General features: G+C 35.5%; 1 protein-coding gene across 2 annotated transcripts in view; it reads left to right on the top strand.

Annotated features, from left to right (window-relative positions):
• The window catches only part of LOC131440502 (uncharacterized), a 591,719-nt gene that overhangs the window by 498,246 nt on the left and 68,153 nt on the right, over positions 1-25,320 (top strand). For both annotated transcript variants that reach the window (XM_058611827.1, XM_058611826.1), the window contains exons 12-14: positions 5,548-5,790; positions 11,736-11,858; positions 12,058-13,464. In XM_058611827.1, the coding sequence (XP_058467810.1) occupies positions 5,548-5,790; positions 11,736-11,858; positions 12,058-13,464 (1,773 nt within the window). The remainder of the gene's footprint in view (positions 1-5,547; positions 5,791-11,735; positions 11,859-12,057; positions 13,465-25,320) is intronic.

Genomic DNA, 25,320 nt, shown 5'->3' with positions numbered 1-25,320 from the left:
CGTATTCCCAAACGAAACTTAACGCTATAAAAATAATTGCATGCAAACAATACATGAATACATATATGGTGTTAAGTGGTTTAATAACCAATTTCATATTAATATAATTGCATACATTTCGGCTGCTGTTAAAATTTCGTCGTATACAAAACATACACAAATTATGGCCAACAGTGTATTTTCGTGATGCGCGTGGCCAGTGCTTTTCGAACTTTTACACCAAAACTGAAACGTTTGTGTTGTGACGCGCGTACAAATCGATATACAATTAATAATAATTAATGTCGTTTTAATGTGGAACACATTTTTGTTTTCTATATAGGGGTGCAAATTAGAAACTCAAGAAAAATACACGTAGAAATGTGGTCAGGTTTTGAACAATTACAGCTCAGTAAATTCTGTATCAATTATTATTATTATGTCACCATTTGATTGGAAATATTTCTACGTATTGATTTAAATGTTGATAGCCATGTATTTTTAATTGTTTATCAATGAAATGTTGATTAATAGCTAGCAGTGTCCTATTTTGTCTGCAAAAAAATTCCGGCGGATTTCCCTGCCATAGTCGACGGTTTTGAAGGAGTAAGCGATAAATCAAAGGGAAAGCATCGCTCTGATTGGTCAATCGATGCAAAAGCGAAGCTGTTGGAAGCACGCGAATCTATAAATATAAGCAAAATTATAGCTAACGTTTCAGTCCTACGTGTAGCATGCTAGTGGTTGTTGCTAGACATCAAACAAAAAGTACCATAAAACGATTTGAAGCTTTATTTAGTATGCTCTGATCATGTGTCATGCAAGATTGGATGAAATTCCATGTTATTTCAAATAATGAGATGGCTTTTTGGTCAATTGGTTTCTCGTCAAAACATTTATTTTTCGTTAACGGCCAACGTTTCGAACGGCCTTTAACAAAAAATAAATGTTTTGACGAGAAACCACTGACCAAAAAGCCATCTCATTATTTGAAACAACATTAATTGGTCGCACCCGCATCAAATAAATTCCATGTTATGTCGTCTCGCCTGTGAAATTGACAACTGTCCCAGGGTAAATTTAGAGTGCATACGATTAATTTCTAATTTATTTAAGATGAACTCGATTGATAATGAGAAAAAGTTTATCGCTTCAACCGAAATCGCAGAATTGTAGAGGAACGCTATAAAAATAACTACTTGCATACAAAACTTGAACACAAGCTTGGTGAAGAGAAGCTTAAATATCGATATGCGTATCGCAAGCATGTACAAACATATAATTGCATACATTTCGGCTCTTGATGTAATTTCGTCGGCTTCAAAACAAATACAAATCACGACAAATAAAGTCTATATTCTGGGTTCGCGTGTTCGGTGTTGGTTCCTAATAAAGATCAATCTAAGCAGACTCTCGTGCATTTGCGGATTCAAAAGTGTGACAATTAATTGAAAATATCGATCATTAGATATTTTGGTTGACTTGGACGGCTTTTATCGTATCAAAGAACGCTCACTCGCAGCTCTTCACACGATTCAATAAGTGCCATCAAAGAGAGACTGATATCATCGCAGCAACAAAAAACCGGCATGGGTCATTTAACATAGAATATACACCAATGCGCGAGCGAATTTCTCTCGATTACCTGACAAACGCTCGCTTATTTTCGTTTCGCGATCCGATTATGTATGGGCAGTGCATAATTGCGATAGAATCATTTTACTATTGCCGCTTATTCTAACTATGTGCATATAACCTTTTTATTAGTTGTGTCTATGAAAATGTATGTTATGTGAATGCTCCACACAAGGGTTTTGAAATATTGCAACCTAGTATGAGAATCATCAAGTCGAATCATCGATTCGATTTTCTGCGATAATTGTCACCTTGCGATTCTCTCTTGGTAAATTCCACACAGCACTAATCATTATCAGACTGTAATTTTTTAATGGCCGTGAAATAGAGTATGAAGTGGAGCGAAGAAATGTAGAAAAAGTACGGGTGTGTTATGTCAGAGACATAACAGGATGTCGTGAATACACGCAAAGACCGAAATCAGCTTTTTGGCGAAAAAATTAGTTGATTTGCTGATTTTAGTTAGTTGTTTTTTAGGACAACTAAAAAATTCTTATATTGGCTAATTCAGATTTGTTATTTTTGAACCCCTTAATAATGCTAAAAGGTTGGTTGAATTTGCTAATTTTTCAGTTGATTTTGCAACATTTACATGCTGTCATTTCTTAGCAAAGACACGCTCCACTTTCATTCAACTAATATTTTTAGCAAAATCAGCAAAACTATGGTTGATTTTAACAAATAATTATTGTTGATTTCAGTAAAAAATGTTGTTGAATTAAGTGATATTGTTGTTAATTTCAATGAAAATTGACAGTTAATAATAATAATAAACCTTCTTGAGTTAAGTAAAATATATACTGATTCCAACTAATACGAACTGTTAATTTTAGCTACAGCCAAAACGAGTCCAATTAATTAATTTATTTTAATTGGAATTGTCAGTTGATTTGATCAATAAACTTTCTTGAGTTTAATAAATTTATTTCTGTTTATAATGTGAATAATTGATTTTGCACTATACACTAATAGCTGCTTTCCTAAGTTTGTAAAAGGCCTCTTAACAAAAGAAACAATACATACAAAGAAACAATAGCAACATTTTGTTTGTTCATTGTAAACTCTCACTTACAATCACGAAGCGTAATTACAAACGATCTGCTTTGGTTAGGCACGGAATGTAATGAATGGCCAATGAAAATGTCTTACCATTTCGGATGGTAGCTCTTTGATTCATGTGTCCTACTCTATTGTAGATGCTGCTTGTAACATCACGGTAAATTTTCCAAATGACCGTACAGAGAAGTGTCAGTTTCGATTTGTTTACTTTCTTTTCTGATTATTGAGCGACTAAACGAGTATATTTTCGTTTATTTACATGTACTAAGCGGAAACCAAAGCATTCAGATGTCGTCTCATACAAAAAGTTCAGACATAGAAGTCGGAATGGCAAAGCAAGCATAGAATATGCAATAAACATGTACTTTCTGCACTGGTCACAGAAATGATTGTTAGTTAATCTTTTAATAATTCACTGATAGCTGAAAGCACTCCACAAATAAACTTAAGCAACAAGCAACAACTACTAGCAACTTTACAGCAGTTTTACATATCGGTCAGTTAGAAATTTCAAAATCTATATATAAAATATATCAAAACAATTTCAACAAGACTATCCTGTTTTGTTTTTCAACGAATTGGTTTGCTTTGACACTTCTCATGAGTTTTTGACTAAGTTGTTAATAAAACCAATTGCATTCTTGTTTTCTTTGTGCTGTCAAACTATTGATTTTAACAACAAAATTAGTTGACAACGAGAATTTCGTGTGGGATTGAAATGTTGCTGGTTTGTGTCCAGGATTTTCGCCATCTTAATATATTCGCTAAAAACAAGAACCTTTTTCAGCAAATTAAATTCTGAATATTAACCAATTTATTAGTTATTTTGGCAGTTTTGATGTTAAAATCAACTAATTCAAAAACAGTAATACGAATTAGGCGCAAAGCTAATTTCGGTCGTTCCGTGTACGAATAAAACTGACACGATTTCCTTATACTTACGATTTCTAATTAATAGTTGATCGATTGTGTGAATTGTGAAACTTTCCTTCTTTTCACTATTAGAATTTTAAATGATTTTCGACGTCAATTATCTCATTTCGGATTTGCATATTTCATTGAAAGAAACTATCAAGATACTGTACAGGATTCGTTTCTGCTTTTTAGAAGGACCAAATTGAAGAATTCTTTACGATATTTAGCACAGTTCGGAACATATTTATCGAACGATTTTCGCACAGCGAAAAGCGCACGAAGCAAATCAAATTGTTTTGGATTTTCACTAAACTGGTGATTTTTATCTTCGATTTGCAAAGAAGTAATCTTAATAGGTCCTTAGATAACATTTAGGGTCATTAGAACGGCTAATTTTATATAATGTTGTAAACTCGTTTACTTTCTCTTCAATGCACACGACCAAGAGCTCTGTTGTATTATGCAATCAAGTTTAGCGAGGAAGAGAATCTTTAAAGATTACAAAATAATGCAACATTTGTAGAAAAAGTTATTAAAGGAAAACCGACACAAATTCCGAACAATGGCTCATTCCTTGAAAGATCTAGCACCACTGATGCTAGTGTTTGTAATATGATTAGGCTTACTTTTGTTATACTGTAACGGTTGATCTGAGTTGTTTGATGTCTTCACGATAGTTACTCATTCTAGTATGTAGATTCTTTTGAAGTGACAAGGTATGTTCCAAAACTCACTTTAAAAGCATAAAAAAGTATAACTCATTAATTAAAAGAAATAGGTTTTTGGGGACTTGAGTTTTGGAACATGGTTCGTATAAGCTTCCACTCTCTGACAGGCAGTGTCATACACTCACTCCTAGCAGACCCTATCAGCTTGGAGCGAAATCAATCTTCAGTTCAGCAACGCCATCGCACGGCATCACATTCAACATATCATGACAATTGTATGGGTGCGCAGTGTTACTTTTATGTGCGAGATTCGATACGGACTCACCTGAGGGCGCCATGCTCACAAAACAGGATGTTGCCAATGATTTGTTCGGGAAATGTGGAAGCTGGATATCTTGTTAATATAATGTCTTTGCTCCTAGCCATACCGCCTACACGCTAGCACAATCATACCCAAACGCATTGTAACTATCACATAACTCAGGATACCACAGTCGTGTACGATCTGCAAAAGCGCGAACACATCTATATATCCATTACAAAAATAGGACTAATAACTAATACTAAATAATAAATCATTTTTATTGAAATAACGCTGAATATATGAGTTCCTAAAAAAAAATGATTTGACTTGTTACACTTTTTCGGAAATCCTACTATAGATATTTTACACAAAAGTTTAACTCTAGCATTCATGACAATTCGAATATACGACATACTGTTCATAGTTTTTTTTACTGGCGCTTCAGTGAACGCAACTAAAACGTTCGCTGCATTTTAGAGCCATTTGTCTTTCTGCAAGAAAATCTTAATATCAAACCACAACTATTCAGTGTAGCTGGAGAACGTGGATACCAAACATAAACATAATCACAAAAGCACAACAGTCTCAAGAGCGCTATGCATAATAATAAAATTCACTTTATCCACTGGTACCCAGATCCCACCCCGCTAACCTGGCCGCAATACGGTAACAGAATTTTCATGCCCTGCAGCTTCGCGCTTCTGCACCACTCCAACTGGGACTCATTCGGTGTGTAGCAGCTTATGAAAGCAAAACCAGTGACACGGATGCAATGAGAGCATAAAACGTTGCCCGAATGAATAAAAATGAATAAATTAAAAATTCTTCCTTTCCGGTACGGCACGCGGCCCTCGCACTATCATCCTCAGAACCGAACAGCAAACTTTATAGCGACCCATCCTGCCAACGGTGCGGCGGGTTGAGCATCTATTTAGTGCGGTATTGCTTATGTATGTTTGTTTTTGCTTGTGTACTGTTTTTCCACAGTTGCGCCGGTTTGCGCCTCCAGCAGTATCATGATTGTCGGTGCATCACTGGACGAAACGGTCGCAGTTCCGTGTCATGTAGTGGCCGATCCGCTGGACGTTTCGTTCGACTGGAACTTTTCCAACAGCGGCGAGCGCTTCGAGGTGACTAGCGGTCAGTTCAATCTGCTGCAGGACTTTCATTCGTCGGACGGAAGCCTCACCGGAGTGTCACAGCTGTACGACGGAGCGGAAGAAAGCTCAGGTAAGTGTCGGATAAATCGTCACGCTAACGCTGACGGAACTCAGCGAAGCGTCCACGAACGAAGCACAGGATGTATGGTTTCCATATAATTATTGCCTGGGCGGATGAATTGCTAGCAATGGTGGAAGCAAATGATGAATATGTTACAAATAACGGGAAACAAATATAATTTGCTTTTCTATATAATCATCCGTGGTTTTGATGCATCATCGTCGTATTTATCCTTTAGCATGCAATCATCGCCATGATTCCGGTAGTTTTATACTGAAAGAACCAATGAAAATCATTGGCTTTAGAGAATATTTTTACATGTTCGACTTACTGAATCAATATCACCAGCTATTCAAGATTGATTATTTTAATTGAACCATCGCAAACAAAAACAAAAATTAAGTGATTGGAAAAGATCCGTTTGGATTCTAGTTTTTTAATTTGAGATTCTTGATGTACAAACAGCTAAAAGCCAAAACAGCATAGAATCATGTCAATCGATTGGACGCGTTTATCTGTCGTCCAAAGCAAAAATATCAAAAACCAACAAACCTTTGTAGTGAAACTTAAAAGTTTTCAAAACTTCTTAGAGTTTCAGATAGTGCATAAGAGTTCTAAGCTTCAAATATCCCGTTAGCATACTGAGCGGAAAACAAAAAAGTTTCTCAATGCCTTAGACAACTTACTCATCCCAAAGTTTTACTAGATCTTCAAGTAAATGTAATGCAATCAAGAACTGATTTTCAGCCACTCATCCTCCAAACATAACCGAAACCAGATAATTTTGTGTTGTTTTAAACTGCTTCACACTTACTCATGAAATCGGTAAGTTGTTCAAGACAATCCAGACAATTTATCTATATACCTACTACAAAATGTCAAATTATATGACCTTTCGACCATAATTTTTAAAATACATTGAGTCGTTCTTTATCGTTTGGGTAACGTTTCATGTTCGCAAAATATTATCACAGACAGACACATTTCGATCTTCAAATAAAAACCATTTGAAGTCAGTTAAAGCGATTTAACCACGGAGTCATATTTAAATAAGCCGATCAGAATTCGGATAGAAGCACAAACTAGGCCAATGTAAATTGATCTTCAATATCAACTTCCCTTTCTGAGCAGCCTAGATCCTAGATAGCCGTGTAGTGTCGGTACCAGTTTCCTAACTGGTACCGAGAATAACGCAACGGTCCACCAGTACCGGTGGTATAAGTCCACCAATCAGGTGGCATCCGGCGGAATTATTTCAAACAAGAATTGCTCCACTGGTTTCCTGTTCCATGCCGTAAAAGGCCACTAAAACGTTCGCAAGTCAAGGTATATTTCCGTGCCGATGAGTGAATGACTGCAGGAGCCTATTGCATTTTTCCAAGCATCATACCAATATTCTGGACATAGCCCGTTCTGGGTATTGCTAACTCAACTATCACATGGCTACTGTTCAGCGTACTGAATATCAGTCGTGCGACTTGTGTAAGCACGATTATGGTACTTTATACCATCTAATATGTAATTGCCCCGCATTGACACAATTCTGTATCCGGGTTTTTGGTTATCCATACATGGTTGAGTTTGAGTATTGGGAACTACAATTTATGCATATTCAATCATTTCTCACCTTATGTGGTGGTGAGTTGTAGGGTCTAGGTGTGAATGAATCCTTTCTGTATTGACCCTGAATTTTCTTTGGAGATTATTTCATTGCATTACGGATGAAAAACTTTATATGCAAATATTATCAAGATGTTTCGAATCGGCCACATTCTCAGTTCTTTTAATTTGCTCTAGGGCTCCCATACACATTCAGTTTTGCGGACAGTGTTTTTTCAATCTAAGTCGATACGCAATTGTGCCCATATAAATCGTACAAATTTTACGACGAAATTCATTACGATTTTTTATGGATTCCGAATCAAGTGCAATAACCGATTATGAATAGAAATCGATTGTTAAAACTGATTCTGAACTCAGCCAAATCGATTTAAATTAACGATTGACGTAAAACTCCCCGTAGAACTTAACGTAAATAGAGTCGTTTGGTGATAATGCTTCTGCAGCATTTTATACGGCTGCCTTAATTCCCACAACAATGATGCAATATGCCGCTAGAAGTGCAAAAACTGAAAAACAAAAAACAGAAAAAGAAATTTTTTTTCCATCAGAAATTATCAATTATTATTGATTAACGAATTGCAATTTCAAGTCAACATTTTCGTTTTATATGGATTTATTCGACGCAAAATGTTACTTCGAAATGCTGTCTAATGATATTTTCAGTTTACTCATATTTTGCATTAGACGACTGTCAAACGACGACAGTAGCAGAACGATCCTACGAAAAGATAGTGTTGGTGATAAGAATAAATTTTTGTTTAGACAAATATACAATGCCTAAAAACGAGAGCTAGTCGGTTTTGTCAAAAAAGGGAGGTGTGCCGGATACAGCTTTACCTAGGGTCTAAATGATGAAAAATATCATCATTTTTGAGAATATTTTCAGAGTTATCGTGCAACAAAATAAATTGAAATTTTTTGCATGATAAAAAGCATCATTCGAACAACATTTTGTAATTTTTTCGTGGAAAAATATTGAGAAACTAGCTGACCCATCGAACTTCGTCTCTTCCAAAAATTATTTGTTCGAATTTATGTACGGACAACAGAATTGTCAAACGACTAAGTGATTCCTCTCCAATATTTCTCTGATTACTTAACCAACAATCAACGGAATGTGACGCAAAATGAAGCGAATGCACAGATTGTCATGTCATCCTTTGAGTCAATGCACTGAATAGAGAACCCTCTCTAATGGTTTCGACATAATGAATATGAGGTGCCACGTTTGCTCTTTCAGATATAATGTTTGCAATCCGTTATTTAAATAGATAAAAAGAGCAGAAGTAGAGTATGCCCTATTTACAATTTGTATTAACCTAAGTAACCAAAAGTTCGTAAAAAAGAAAAATGATTTGGCTTGAGTAGCATACAAAACTAATCAATAGCATTCTAAACAGCCCGTTTTAAAGGAAATTTTCATACTTGAATGTGAACTTTTTATGCTCGTTTAAGTTGCCAAAAAGTCCATGAGTACTGTAAAGCAGTAAGAAAATTAATATTTTTCAGATACTGTGGATTTTTATGGTGAGTTGGAGAGACGTCGCTTCAATTTCTATTTGATATAGATTTTACCAATTTGAACATATTTCACACAATTTAAAATATAAAATTCCAGTCTTGCTTTACTTGAAGCCAGTTTCGAACCTAGTTTCAACGTTGTTGAACTTAAAATCGAGTCAGTTTCGAACCTGGATTTTATATCAGGTTTGCTCAAATCCCCGTTACTAAGTGCGAACCAAAGACAGTTTCGTGAAAAGTGTTTGTTTGATGAAACTACCCTGGGTCAGTTCCAGTTTTCTCAAGCGAAAACGACACAAGAAAATTTTATCACTGTTCATCCTTATCGCTTTTACAGCACCATCTTTTTAATTTCGCAATATTTTCGATATCCAATTAAGCACGTCACTCGAAATGACAAATCGCATGGATCAAGTATGCATGTGAAATCTCAACACAAAACATTTCGTTGTGCGCCAATCAAATTTATCAACGATCTAGTATTCTTTCCTTCGATGTTCAAGCACTTATGCAACTCGTTGCGCGCCGAACATCAATCGTAGATCTAGCAATCATTGACGAGTTTTTCAGTGGAAAATTCCACTCTCCATACAAAACAACTTTATGGATTTTTTCCACTTTTCCTAATTTTTTTGATGTACGAACCCGGTGGGGGAAAAACTGATTAAACAAAAAAAGAATCATGTAAATCCGTCCATCCGTTCTTACATGATGCGATTACAAAGAATGATCTCTGCATTTATATATATATATATATATATATATATATATATATATATATATATATATATATATATATATATATATATATATATATATATATATATATATATATATATGTATATATATATATATATATATATATATATATATATATATATATATATATATATATATATATATATATATATATATATATATATATATATATATATATATATATATATATATATATATATATATATATATATATATATATATATATATATATATATATATATATATATATATATATATATATATATATATATATATCAGGCCCGTGCGCAGGAATCATCCATGGGGGGGGTTTCAAGGGGAGAGGGGGGTGTCCAAAAATGTAAAACGAATTCTGACAGGATCGTGCGCGGGGGGGGAGGAGTTTCAAATTATGTCAGTTTATAAATTGATAAAAAAATATGAATTGTCAAGTTATTTGCACTTTATTATAATAAGTACTCCATTGTTCATGAAACTTAATTTTAAAAAAATTCTTCATGGGTGGGGTTAAAACCCCCAAAACCCCCCCCTGCGCACGGGCCTGATATATATATATATATATAGATAAGTCAGTGAAGAGGTATTTCTGAGAACGCTTCATAAAAATCATGATTTGCGCCGTCCACTGTATCTCAATGTAGACTAATAAGAAGTCAACAAATCAAAGCAACATAGATAGAGTAGATGTTTTTCTAGACCCCAACGTTTCTGTTTGATTTTTTTTTTATTTTTTTTATTTTTGGTGATTGTTAAAAGTGAAAACTACGATTTTTCACGAAAAATTTTCCCAATTTGTAGCTGTAAAACCTCCCCAAAGTAACAAACAAGGAAAAGGAAAACGTTGGGGTCTGGTTTTTATATGTAAAAAGTGTGTGCAAAATTTGAAAAAAATAGGGTCAGTAGTTTTTGAATGACGATGGACACGGACTTTCAAAACCTGCTTTCGAGAAAAACGCGTTCAAAGTTTTTTGTCTATAAAATCAATGGAAACAATTTATTACTCAAGGGAGCCCGTAGGGTGTAATATTTTTAAAAAATCATATTTTTTCTTTTGTATTCTTTTATAACGAAACATTTCAGGAATGTTTTGTCAAGTTTTTAAGTCGTTCGAAGCAGAAATCTTGGACCTGTGTGCCGAGGTCTTACTTCTTCGCAGTATGAGATAAGCAAAGATAAAGGCCCATAACTTGCCGAGTTTTTCTCCGATAGGCTTGAAAATTTCACAGAATATTCTTGAAATGTTTTCCTATGAGAAAATACAAAGAAAATAAAAAATGATTTTTCAAAAGTTTTAGGCCCTACCCGCTCCTTAACTTTCCGTAATTGATTTTCAATTTTTGTTTGCAAAATATAAATGATTATCTTACAGATCAAGATTTTGTTCATTTATTTAACCTACTGACATCAAAGTAAGGTTTCATTTTCTTCCTTTCCAACCATGTGCACATGTTTTTAATCGTGTATAACCTATTTTTAGCTTCAAATTGGGAAATGATAATTAATTTTATTTATTTATTACTGAATTCCAATCCCCTACTTTTATAACTTTGTCTTCCTATAGCAATGTCTTCTCTCGCACATGAACATGTTGATTTAATTATATTTAACATAGAACAGTTGGTCCAATTTAGAAGCTAGTTTAGGTAATATGGCAATGATGTATGTTGTCGGTGGTTGTGAGTTAAATTCGTTAAATTTCAAAATATTCTTGCTGTCCAATACGGTAGGTTTGTTACTGTACGTGAAATTTGCTACATATATACATTAATTACTACGCGGCGTCCCATTTCAGAGAATAGACAGAAGAAATAATACTTTATTTATTATAAAAGAAATCAAATTTCTAACAGCCAAAGTTTTCTGATATACCACTCCAATTTTCAATGCTGTTGTACACATGAGTTATATTATCGAATGCTTCCGGTCGATAAAAGCGTTGGGCCACTGTAAAGCATTAATAAGTTTCTGGGGTTCCGCCTGTACACTAAAAATACTAGCGGTGCATTGTGGATCTGCCGATCTAACTCAATCAATCTTCCTTGTCATTACAGAAACCATTTACGAGCTCCCTTACACGCCCAAAAGCGAAAGAGATTACGGTACGCTTGCTTGCTGGGGGAAAAACTCGATTGGCAAGCAACTTGAGCCATGTCTCTTTCAAGTTGTACCTGCAGGTAAGTGATCTGTTCGCGTTTCACGTCCCGTTTCTAATGGCACGTCGTGTCATGAAAATAGAGAAGGAAACTGCTTACTTGCGCTATTCCAATCCAATTTTTACCTAATTACCGCTCTCTCGGAATAACACCAAAAATTGTATTTCTCTCTTTGCTTTCCTACACACTGAAACGGATACGAACAATCAAAAAACCTCAGCAAAACCAGCGCCTTTGCGAAACTGCACCCTACGTCCCTACTCTACGCTGTTAGCCAGCCAGAGTTCTTCATCCAATTCATCTGCAGCGTCAGCATCTTCGTCTTTGTCGTCATCGTCGTCGTCCTCATTCTATTACGGATCGGCTGTAGGAGGCGACACAGAAACAGTCGGAGTCTCCGGATTTTCGTCGTCTTCGTCGGCATCTAATGGGGCCACCATAGGTCAGCATTATAGAGAATCTAATTATATCAGCACACAATTCGTTAAAGATCGGAACGTGTCAAACGAGCAGACGAATATTACAAAATTTAATCAGAAAAGTACGTCTCACGCTGGCAGCAGTGGTTCGGTATCGAAAAGACGTGAACAGATCAAACAGAAAAATGGCACCGTTGGTCATGGTGGCGGTAGTAGCAGTGTAGCCGGATTGGGTGGTAGTTACGGAAGAATTAGTGCTGCTAGTCATAATGTGGGATTAACTTCGGATGAAACGAGCGACGCGTTAGAAGAAGCTGCCGAAAGGGGGATGGTACGACTGGCTGCCGAAATATCATCATTCGCAACATCCGCTTCAAAAGCAGCCGTAGCAGAATCGGCGGTCGCTGGATCGTTTAGTTTTTCATCGTTGGCCCCCCCAATCGGAGGGGGCAAAAGGAGAAAAACAATATCAAGTGATGAAAGAAACAGCGGCGCAAATTTGTTCAGCACTGTAGCATTGGTGGGCGAAGGCTCCTATTCTGGCGATGCGAGCAGAACAAGAGCAGCGGAGGAATCGCCAGTTGCTTCTAATCACCGACTTGCGAAAAGGGAGAAGCGGTTTAATGAAAATCTAGCAAATCAAATAAATATAACACATTTCGATGATGATGATAATGATGATGAAAATTTCAATAGCACCGGTATCAGAAATCAGGATGGGAACGATGAAAATACTATCGGATCGGTTAGCAGTAGCAGTGGTAGTGACAGTCGTATTGCAAGCAAAAGTAGCAGTATTACCGGAAGCACTACTGCTGACCGGCGAACTGCAACCAATATTAAAGGAAATAATCATCATGCCACGGATTGGCATGAACCAACTGCAGCGAAATTGACATCGAACAATGCTCGCTCCAATCGGTATCACTCGATGGAACCTGGCGGTGTCGGCAGTGGTAACGGAGGAGTGAAAAAGGCAGATACAGGTGCTTCAAAGTACAATCCGGGATCTAGCATACATTCATTTAGCCATTATATGGACAGCGTTGAGGTGCCAACAACAATGGAACTCGAGTGTGTGGCAGGATATGACGGTGGATTACCGCAACATTTTTTCCTGGAAGCCTACGATTCGAGAACTCGGAAGCTCCGGTTGAACATCACAAGTGCGCTTAACGATGTGCCGTTGTTTCGAATTGATTTGTCAGGTGAGTGTAATATTTATGCTGATGTTCCTTTCCTGTGCTGATTGGTCTGATGGGCTCATCCTTTTTCTCATTTTTATCTGCATTTACATTGATATTTCGAACTTGTTATATGTGAAGTGTTTATAAAGAACTTATTCCTAGTATTATTGATTCAGTTGAAATTGCAACTGTTTCTACATGCTGTCAGCTGTCTCAGAATGAAAACAGCAAAACGAAAATTATAGTTGAATCAATAACTTGTCAGTTGTAACCTTTCAATTGACTTTTCAGTGTACTGACTAATTATTTTCATAATTTTACCAGCTGAGTCAACATCAGTAACTTCAATTAATTGAACAAAATCAAAAACGTTCAGTTTGTAACTATTTGATTTTGTTCCAGCTCTCACATGCTTGAGCAAATTTGGAAATCACAAATTAGATTTTAAATTTTGATGTGGAACACATCTTTGTTTTTTATATAGGGGCAAACATGGGTATAAAATTTACAGAAAAGTGGTCAGATTTTGAACATTTACAGTTTAGTCCATTTTGTTTCGATTGCAATATTACTTCACCAACTTATTGGAAATATTTCTAAGAATATATTTGAACGGATAAATCCACATATTTTCATGTACATATGATAAAAATTTTGATGAATAGCGAGCAGTGTCCTATTTTGTCTGCTAAAACATCTCAGACACATCTATGCTGGCTTACTGGCTTTCCCTAACGGAGACGATGGTTTTGAATGAGCGACAAATCAGATGCGAAGCATTACTCTGATTGGTCGTCCAGAGTAAAAGAAATACTGTGAAAGCACACGAATCTATAGATATGAGCGAAATCATTGCTAATGTTTCAGTCTCATACGAAACATGCCAGGTTGTTGCCATGCAGCGAACGACACGGAAAGCATTACAAAACGATTGCATCTCTGACAGGCTTGCTTTGATCAAATATAATTCGCTTGTTGACTGAAAATCTGAAACTGAAACAAACGTATCTCCAGCAAGCCGTTCTAGTTTTATTTATTCGACCAGTAGTTCTGTAAAATTTAAAATTGGTCTACGATGCCGTTCTATTTTATGTATTATTGAAACACGAGTGAAACACTGCTGAGGCTGTCACTTTTTCTTGTTACAAAATCCAGATTTAAATTTTGTAACTGACATGAATTATGCATCTAGAACTAGAACACTACTGAATATGCCCTTAGGAATCGAATGAATTAAAAAAATAGCTTAAGGTACGATTACATTAGCCAGTTTATCTGCACAAACTTGTGCAGTTGGACTGTAATATAGTGTAATCGGTTCGCAGTTGTCTGCAAGCAGCAGCTTGACTGTCCATTAGGGTGGGACAAGGTTGTATTGGAAAAATTATTTTCTCGCTCCACCAAACTTTTCGTGTTCCTTTTGGGTCCCATAGAAACTATGCAAAATTTTAGCTCGATAGGAGAAACTATATTTTCGCGCCCGCGGTTCAAAGTTTGTATGGGATTTAGTATGGGAAAACTAACTTTTAACAAAAAAATCATCTGGAGGTCACCCTATACACTCAAAAAATCAGCGGGCATGTAATTTTTGTAGGAAATTTAATGAGGAAGAAAACCTTCGAAGACTGTAACATAATCCGACATCTGTAAAAAATGTTATTAAAGAAAAGCCGACACAAGGTCCGAACGATGGCTCATTCGTTAATGTATCTAGCACCACTGCTGCTAGTGGTGGTAATATGAGTTTGCTTTCTTTTATTGTGCTACAACGGTTGATCTGAGTTGTTTGATGTCTTCACAATAGTTGCTCGGTGTAGTTTGAAGATTTTTTTAAACTTAAAAACCATGTTCCAACACTCACTGTAAAGACACACAAAAAACTAACTTTTTTATTTGAAGAAATACAATTTTGAAGTCTTCCACAATATTGTTAATAAACTCAAATACTATAACTTTGTCGAAGACATAAACCATCTGCCTAATATGGTTTAGAAGATATGGATGATTTCATTTAATATTATGAAAAAAACATTGATTCCAAGTTTTTCTTTTTCTTATTTTTCTATCGTCCATATCTTTTAAACCATATGAGACAGATGGTTTATGTCTTCGACAAAGTTATAGTATTTGAGTTTATCAACAATATTGTGGAAGACTTCAAAATTGTATTTCTTCAAATAAAAGAGTTAGTTTTTTTGTGTGTCTTTACAGTGAGTTTTGGAACATGGTTTTTAAGTTTAAAAAAATCTTCAAACTACACCGAGCAACTATTGTGAAGACATCAAACAACTCAGATCAACCGTTGTAGCACAATAAAAGAAAGCAAACTCATATTACCACCACTAGCAGCAGTGGTGCTAGATACATTCACGAATGAGCCATCGTTCGGACCTTGTGTCGGCTTTTCTTTAATAACATTTTTTACAGATGTCGGATTATGTTACAGTCTTCGAAGGTTTTCTTCCTCATTAAATTTCCTACAAAAATTACATGCCCGCTGATTTTTTGAGTGTATAGGGTGACCTCCAGATGATCTTTTTGTTAAAAGTTAGTTTTCCCATACTAAATCCCATACAAACTTTGAACCGCGGGCGCGAAAATATAGTTTCTCCTATCGAGCTAAAATTTTGCATGGTGCTTATGGGACCCAAAAGGAACACGAAAAGTTTAGTGGAGCTGAAATCAATATTTTGTCCCACCCTACTGTCCATCTGTATGCAGTCAAAGTGTGCAGATTACCTGTGACAATGTTATCACAGTGTGATCATAGTCGACAGACAAACAGTTGATGACTGTATAGACAAATTTGACTGTTTCTGAAACTGTTGTGCATAAGTTGTCTGCCCTCAGATTCTATGACAACCAAAAACTTGTTTATTCAAGGAGCAAGACTCTTTACAAGCGTATGAGTAATACCAACAATGTGTGCGTAAAAAAAATTCCGGTGCTGCTATTCCTGATTTTACATAATAAATCTTCCATATGTTTGAAAAATAAACCAATCGGTTCATACTGCTTAAAATTGCAATTCAATAAAAACGAAAATCTTAGTCACACTTCTGTTTTCCTTGAAACTGCTCGAGAAAAATTATTTCAGTTTCAACTTACTTCCACTGACACATTTGATCAGCAACAAACACATTCCTATATGGATTTCCTCTTGCAGAAATTATTGCGATACAAAGATTTACGTACCTTCTATAAGTAAACCCGCAAAATAGGAACCTTTCATTTAACACGCAAAAGTCAATGAATATGGAATATTGTCATGGAACTATTTACTTTTCCGGCGAACTGCTTTTGTAACAGAAAATATTTAGTTTTGTTTATTTTGTGTAGCGCAATCTAATACAAATGCATTGAAACAGTGTTGCTAACTTTTTCATTAGGGAAGTAAAATCTACATTCACAAAATGTAAGCAATTTTCCATCAAACGTTGGTGAAAAATTGATCAAAACTGATATTTCATCCAAGATGTCAGGCTTAACATTGATTTGAGAATAAATTATTGTGGAAAAAGATTGTTTGAAACTTAATCATGCAATCCACTTTGAGAAACTCGGTGCATTGCATATATGAATACACAGATTTATGGCATACGTACCAAATAAAATGTACGTAATACACAAATTACCAACACAAGTTAACTTGGTTTACTCTTGATCCTTAATCCGAACACAAAGCAAAACGTTCCAGCACCAGTGTGAGAAGTGAGTACACGTGATTTTCCCCAAGAGGGTTGGTTTCGTGACATTTTTTTTTCTAATGTGTAGAAACCAGATAGTAATAAAAAACCTGTTTTACTTCACCTAGTGGTGTATTGATGGCTTTCTCGTATTACTCATATTCTCACATTCTCATATATGTGGTATTCTTCGAAATAATTTTTATTGGTTCTTGAAAGAAAACAAAAAAAAAATCAATTAGCACAACCAACAACCAACAAAATGAAACAGTTTTGCTATTGCAGGTACTTCTGCAACCGGTGTAAATGCGGTTCGAATGGGATCAGGGTCATTTCGCCGAAAGCCATTTCGCCGAAAGCCGTTTCGCCGAAAGCCGTTTCGCCAAAAGCCATTTCGCCGAAAGGGTTATTTCGCCGAATGACATTTCGCCGAATGGGTCACTTCGCCGAATGCCATTTCGCCGAAAGGGTCATTTCGCCGAATCCTGAAAACGTCTTGAAATCGTAATTATAATTTATTTGAATTAAAGACAAACGAAAGATGATAGCGTTACCGCCCTTTTTTGTTGACCTACCTGTTGTAGTTCCTAAGAAAACTTGTTGACTATTAGCTACTAAGCATCAAAGCAATTGCATAGGTGTATCTACCAGGCAAATGTAGGTGGTATTTTCCGTTTGTTTAGTGAAAATGAAAAAATATCTAATGCGGTTACGCCACATCGTTTTGGTGAATGTGCTGTCCGACCTCGCTACCGCTCGTTCGGACCTAACTAAAGCAAAGAAACCTAGCTTTGAGTAGACCAGGCAAACGAGGCGGTTACAGGTTTGTATGCAAGAGGCCGCCGCTTCCGACGGCGGGTCGGCGGCCGACTCAGCTGGCGTCGGCTCGGCGGCTTTGTGCCGCCAAGCCATCTTGGGTTCGGTTATGTGGCTGCGCCACATCAGTTATACAGGAGACATAACATGCATGAGATATGACCCTTTCGGCGAAATAACCCTTTCGGCGAAACGACTTTCGGCGAAATGACCTATTCGGCGAAACGACTTTCGGCGAAATGGCTTTCGGCGATGTGACCCGCTCCCGTTCGAATGACCATCTGTTAACATGACTTACAAACTGTATTGATTTTAGTAAATTTTATAAGATTTTATATGATTCGGCCATCGTATTTTAAACGATGGTTTAAATTTTAAATACTTATAATTTTAGAAATGGCAAAAATGAAATTTGAAACACTTGCATCAGCGCAAAGTTCAGAACCAGGAGTTTGGGCCTTTTATTTGAACCTAAATTTGTGAATATCGGTCAAGCAACCTCTACGAAAAGTGAGTGAGTTCGATTTTTGGGTATATGACCACTATTTCCGGAACAGGAAGTCGGGAATCAGGATAGCCCAAGGCTTTTTGGAGATGATGCTACGGCTCTTTAGTTCTATACACAAATATTGTTTATTTTACAAAAATGTACTTAAAATCGATCGAAATCGATTAACGAGTATTGGACCCCAGTTCCATCTCTTAACACGTGTACTAACTTCTCACCGAACCGCGTTATCAATGTCGTCATTTCCGGTCGAAATGATGAAGCTTATTGCATATTTCGTAGAATTCCTAATAGAAATTACCACTGAATTTTCCAAGCTCCTCCTTCACGATAAAGTGCAATGGATCTCCAGAAGCATAGTACTGGAACGTTTTGCTTTGTACTTGGATGAAATAATAATGAAAAATTAAATAATGAATTAATGAAAAAAGTATTTACTACTCCAAAATAAAATATTCTGAATGGTAACAGAAAATGTACTTATTTGAATTTTTTTTCTAGATTTTGACAATATTTACCGAATTTCCAATAGCTTATCGTTCGTTCATTAATTCAATAATTGAATTGATTACAAATTGTGGATCTGTCAAAATCTGAGCTCTGCCCTAAAGCGTATTAATACCGTTATACCATATTTGAAAGAGCTTGGACTGGAGACAACCTTCCCAAAATTTCAACTCTTTAATTGTCATATTTACGGAGGTAGGATGATTCTATGGATTTTCATTGCATTTGATTTTTGAATCTACCACTCCATTTACAATCTATTGAAAATGTATTTGTTGTGTGAAAAATACTTAACAATTGCGAAACATATTTTTTCACGCTTTCGATCTCGGTGCCACTCTGGATTTTTAGTAATAGCAGATATACCCCTCTGATGTGAGCGTTAAGACACAAACGTGTAGATAATGAACATGTGATGTGAAAGAATCTCAATTTTTTTGTTGTTGTTATGACATCTGCTAAACATATCAAATATATGTCATAGTCATAGAACAAACAACATTTTCATCATTTAAAAATGGTAGAATTTTGTATTAGAAAGAGATGATTTGGGGAAAGCATTCGAATTATGTTTGCATTTGAAGAAAAATACTGCAGAGTCAAATCGAAATCAATTTCAAAGTTCAGGAAGGATACAATAAAATCACTTGACTACAATTAAAAGCGTCTCCCTCACCGCCGTATTCATTTATTTCCGAATACTATTTGTATCAAATGACACTAAATCAGTGAAAATCAAGATACAGATAGGAAATAAGAAACAGAACAACCAAAGTACTGTAACAAAGATGAAACATTTTATTATAGAATCACTTGAAATGTAAATCTTTCAGAGATAAATAAAAGGAAGGAAAACAAATATGAATTTAAATGAAATGACTACCATTTGTTTTTATCGAATAGCCACGCATTGACTTTGCATCATTTCAATTCCTACGAAGAAGTCGAAAATGGGATGTCTGATTCTCGAGGTATCCACAAATTGCCAGAAAGATAGTCATTATTTCGACTATTTTTTTTTTCTCATTCAAAATAAACGTTTCATTTTAACAAAAACACACTCACTTGGTTAACAAATGAGTTTTAGATACATCGAAGAGCTTCGGTTTCATATTTTTTAAAACTGTGGAAAAGTTCAGTATTTGAAATTTTCTAAAATAATAACCAATCCACCATGCGCCTCCGGGCCTCGGAAAATTTTTCTAAGGTTTGAGCGATTTCTGTACCTATTTTTGAAATTTATAGAAAAGTTAAAAAACCGGAGCACATTTATATTCCTTCTTTAATTGCTTCCAAACACAACACACCAAGTAGCAAGGCAACTAACTTCCTTTTGTGTGACCAGATCGATATTTTTTAAAGCTCTCTGCCCCACAAACTTTCTTCCAATGCAGGCCCGTGCGCAGGAATCATCCATGGGGGGGGGGGGTTTCAAGGGGAGAGGGGGGTGTCCAAAAATGTAAAACGAATTCTGACAGGATCGTGCGCGGGGGGGAGGGGTTTCAAATTATGTCAGTTTATAAATTGATAAAAAATTGATAAAAAAATATGAATTGTCAAGTTATTTGCACTTTATTATAATAAGTACTCCATTGTTCATGAAACTTAATTTTAAAAAAATTCTTCATGGGGGGGGTTAAAACCCCCAAAACCCCCCCCCCTGCGCACGGGCCTGTTCCAATGTGATCACTTTGTGCAGAAAAACTGCAACAATCAGCCCACTCCCTATATTTAAGTCTGTAACCAGCTTTATTTGTCTGATCAATGTAATCACAATACAGACATGCTCAAAAAGTCTGTCACAGTGAAACATAACAACTGTCAAAGTATTGACTGTCGGCAGTCAAACTTCACTGTTGCAGTCATTTAGCTGTGAATAGTGTGATCACATTGCCAGACCAAATATAAACTGCCGAAAAATTACTTGTCTTTGGCAGATAAACTGGCTAGTCTGATGGTAGCTTTACGAATAGTATCCTATTTTGTTTGCAGAAACACATCTTATTATGAAATTTGTTCATAGCTTTCAACGAAATCGCAGACAAAACCATAATGTGAACACGAAACTCTACGTAACACATTCCCAAGCGAAACTTAACGCTATAAAATGAATTGCATTCAAGCCAAACTTGAACACAAATTTCGCGTAAAGAGAACAAATACCTGAATAGTATACCGTTCTTTGTAGGGCTAAATATAATTTCATACATTTTGGCAAGTGAAATTTAATCTATTTTCTAGAATCGCGTGCTCGACATTACTGAATTTTCTAACAAAACTAACTGACTGAACTGTTTTATTGAAGTTATCAGTGAATAAAAATTTTTATTCCACATCAATAGCTCGAACAACTCAAAGGGGCTGATCTTTCTAGTTTGTTTCCTCGATTCAGCATATGGCAAGCACGAAATATATTTAATGAACAATAATTCACTAAAACGTAAATTTAATCATCAATAATTCGTTAAAAATGAGTATGACTTTTTATACATAGTAAGTAAACACAGAAATATCAACATTTCTGAAGTTGTTCGGTTGCATATCCTGGCGTGAGAACGGAAGCACTAGATCGATTTTAAGCATTATATATGGGTACTGGCGGACCCCTGCACACTTCGTAGCGCAATAATATTAGATTAGATGTAGAAAATCTTAACTACTTATCAATTTTTATGATTATTGGAGAAAAATATCATTATAATGCTCTGTGATAGTGGCCACAACCTTTTTATATCGCGGACAACAGGACAAAATATATAAAACCGATGGTTTGCGAAACGCAAACAGGCAGCGTACAATTTACCATCAGAAAAAAACTAAACTCTAAATTCACGTTACAGGCTCATAACGAAAACTTAAACGGATGAGAAAACGACGTTCAAATTGAAATGCAATATCAGTGGGAATCATTGGATTGCGTGAAATGAAAACTTTTTCTTCTTCTAATTTGCCATTCAAAATTGTTGTCTCGACAACATTTGCGATTAACTTTTGAACTTTAGACTTTTTTCTGTACTTGTTCCTCTATTGTCTGCATTTTATTTTGTACTTCGTGTGCTTGTTCCTGTAATTTGTGTGTTTGTTCCTGTACTTTCTGTGCTTGTTTCAAAATTTGTTCCTGTACTTCCTGTATCTGCTCCAGTATTTTATGTATTTGGTCCTGTAACTTTTGTACTTATATCTGTACCATCTGCTCATTCTGTACCTTGTACCTGCACTCAATTGTGCCAGTACTTCCAATACTTGTTTACCTCATTTCTGTACTTGGTTTTGTACTTTCTGCAATTGTTCCTGCACCTACTTTATTTTTTCTTGAACTTAGCTTATGTACTTGTTCCTTTTATTTCTGTACCTGTTGCTGTCCCTGTGAATTTCTCACAGCTCAAAAATGATCTTTGGATGGAAATTATTTCGAATACTCTTAAATTAGAATAATCGAACAACCCTCATGATTGCTCGAGATTAGTGAAGTAGAATGGTAGAGAGTTCTGTAAAAATGAATCATCTGACAATTGTTTTTGATTCGATCTCAACATTTTTCCCCAATTCAGGTACACACGTACACTACGCACTTTATAGCAGTTTTTTCCTGCTCTTAAAAGTCCCAAACGATTCAAGCAAAATACAACCAAAATCAGTTTGACGGTTTATGAGCAAGAGAGTGGATCATTCGAATAGGTAAAACATGTCGATGAGTTCCCAAATCTCGGTTCAATCGATGTAATTTTAAAACAGGAGGCAAACGGAATGGTTCGAGTACATTGGACGACTGTTTATAGCCACTCAAATGCAAATAACTTGAAATTTCGAAGTACTCTGAATTGATAAAATTTGGAGCGTTTTTGGGTCAATTGAAGGTGTTTGCACTAATAAATAAATAAAATACCCGAGCTTGTAATTCGAGGCAATTGGCGAAATTCGGAGTCGTTTCGAGAAAAAATTACACAAAACCCCGTCCAAAAAAACCTTCAAATGTATAGCACGGAAAATGCCTATGAAAAATTTAAGCCGAAAAAAAAAACAGAAAACATCCCTCTAATTCGAATGGAATCGTTCCAAAAAGTAGATAGCCGAACAGTTTTGGTGTTGGAGTTAACGGTCTTAATTTGAAGTAGCCGCTGAGGTGTGCTGATCCTGTTGTCTCAGTGCATTGTGCAAGCAATAATTATATCTATCAAGAAGATACAATTCACATTTCTGTAATTTTAAGAAAACAACGAATCATAAAAAAAAACACTTTCTTTTCTTATAGTCGTTTTATAATTTGACTTCACGGTATTGAACCCAAATTTATATATCGGAAAATGGAAACCTGTATGCTGTTCATTTGGCGCCTTTACTAAATTGAACATGTGATTCGAAATAAAGAAACACGTGAATCAAGTAGGCTCAGTGAAATTTTTGCACAAATCAGCTCGTTTGGCGCCAAACGGTTTTATTAATAATCTAGTTTTCATATTTTGCTCTCCAGCGGCAGCAGCATTGCATAACTCGATACGCGCCGAACAATCATCGGAGATCTTAGCATGCATTGAGTGGAAAACTTCCAATTCTAAGAGCAAATTCAGCAGCTGCAAGATTCATATGGGTGGTCTATAATGTAAATGAAACTGAAACAAACGTATCCCCAGCAATCCGTTTTAGTTTTATTTATTCGACCAGTTCTACTGTCAAATTTAAAACTGGTATACATTGCCGTTCTATTTTTTCTGTATTTGAAACACAGATAAAACGCTGCTGGGGCTGCCAGTTTATTTTGTTATAATTTCTAGATTTAAATTTTAAAACTGACATAAATTATGCATCTAGAACTAGAACACTCCTGAATATGCCCTAAACGATCCAATTTTCTAGTTTTTCTCTACTTTCCCGAAGGATTTTCCTTATGTACTATAGCCTAAAACCTCCACATAAACGTCACCTTTCGAACAAAAAAATCATTTGAAGATCGGCCCACGCATACCAGAGAACATTAGCAACACACTTTTTTCGCTATTATTTTATTATATATATATATATATATATATATATATATATATATATATATATATATATATATATATATATATATATATATATAAAGAATTATATATATATATATATATATATATATATATATATATATATATATATATATATATATATATATATATATATATATATATATATATATATATATATATATATATATATATATATATATATATATATATATATATATATATATATATATATATATATATATATATATATTGGCAACATGAAAGGTGGAAGTATGGCGTCAAGAATGACCTCTATGACTTTAAAGAGGAATTCTCGCTTCTAAATTAATTGCGAGGGTTTATTATCTTACAAAATTAAAGAATGTTTGCGATAAAATCACATAACGTCGAATTATTATGCAATGTGAAATTTTATTGTATAGTTTAAAGCGTTGAGGAAAAATGAAAATATTATCGGTCCTGAATAGCTGCCTTAATGACCTTTAGAGGTGACAGTAAAGGGTGCTGTTAAATAATCTCCGATTTCCACGGACGTTTCGCAGCCAATTAGATTTGAGTGGAGCCACATCACAACATCCCAATTTATCGAGCAAGCTGGATCAGCATGCAACTATATCCTGTTTGGCTATATGGTAAACCGTTTTTATTTTCGAGAGTTTTTGAAAAGTCTGTACAGATTTTATCTACCAAGGATAACACTGAAATAACATAGCTATTATTCGTATTCGTATTACAATATTAAAAGCTAAACAAAAATGGACGAAACATAATGTTTGTTGCAATGCACAGTGGAGAAAAATGGATCGAAAACGCGACGTTTCTACCTTTCTCATATAGAAAGGTTATACAATCACTGTGAAAACCGATTTTGAACTGAGACCCGGAGATCCGAGTGTCAGTGACGGTGTTGTGTTTTCATCTTCCGTACCAGTACAAGTACGCTTGGTATGTACAGGGTCCGGCACTCGAAGTGTAACCAATTAAAAAGGCCATAAATTCAGTTTGGAAAATTACTTTTACTTAATTCAAAGTACAAAATGTGTAAAAATAATACAAAATTCAGAATCAATTCACTTTTGCTCGATATGACCACCTTTTGCCTTGACTTGATGACTTGAGAGAGCGAAGGAGTTGCTTCGTTTGGCCGAATGTGACTTGCAGGTATTTTGGCCCACTCGCGGACAATAACTTTTTTCAGCGCCTCGAGACTGGTGTATCTTTTAGTTCGGACTTTCCTCTCCAAAATGGCCCAAAGAGAATAATCGATTGGATTCGCATCTGGTGAATTCGAGAGCCATTGTGTGGACGTGATAAAGTTCGGAACGTTGTTTTTCAGCCATTCTTGGTTCACTCGAGC

The sequence above is a fragment of the Malaya genurostris genome, chromosome 1 (assembly GCF_030247185.1).
Source record: "Malaya genurostris strain Urasoe2022 chromosome 1, Malgen_1.1, whole genome shotgun sequence".
NCBI lineage: Eukaryota > Metazoa > Arthropoda > Insecta > Diptera > Culicidae > Malaya > Malaya genurostris.
Note: the sequence above shows the minus strand (reverse complement) of the source record. Positions and strands in the feature narration are given on the sequence as shown.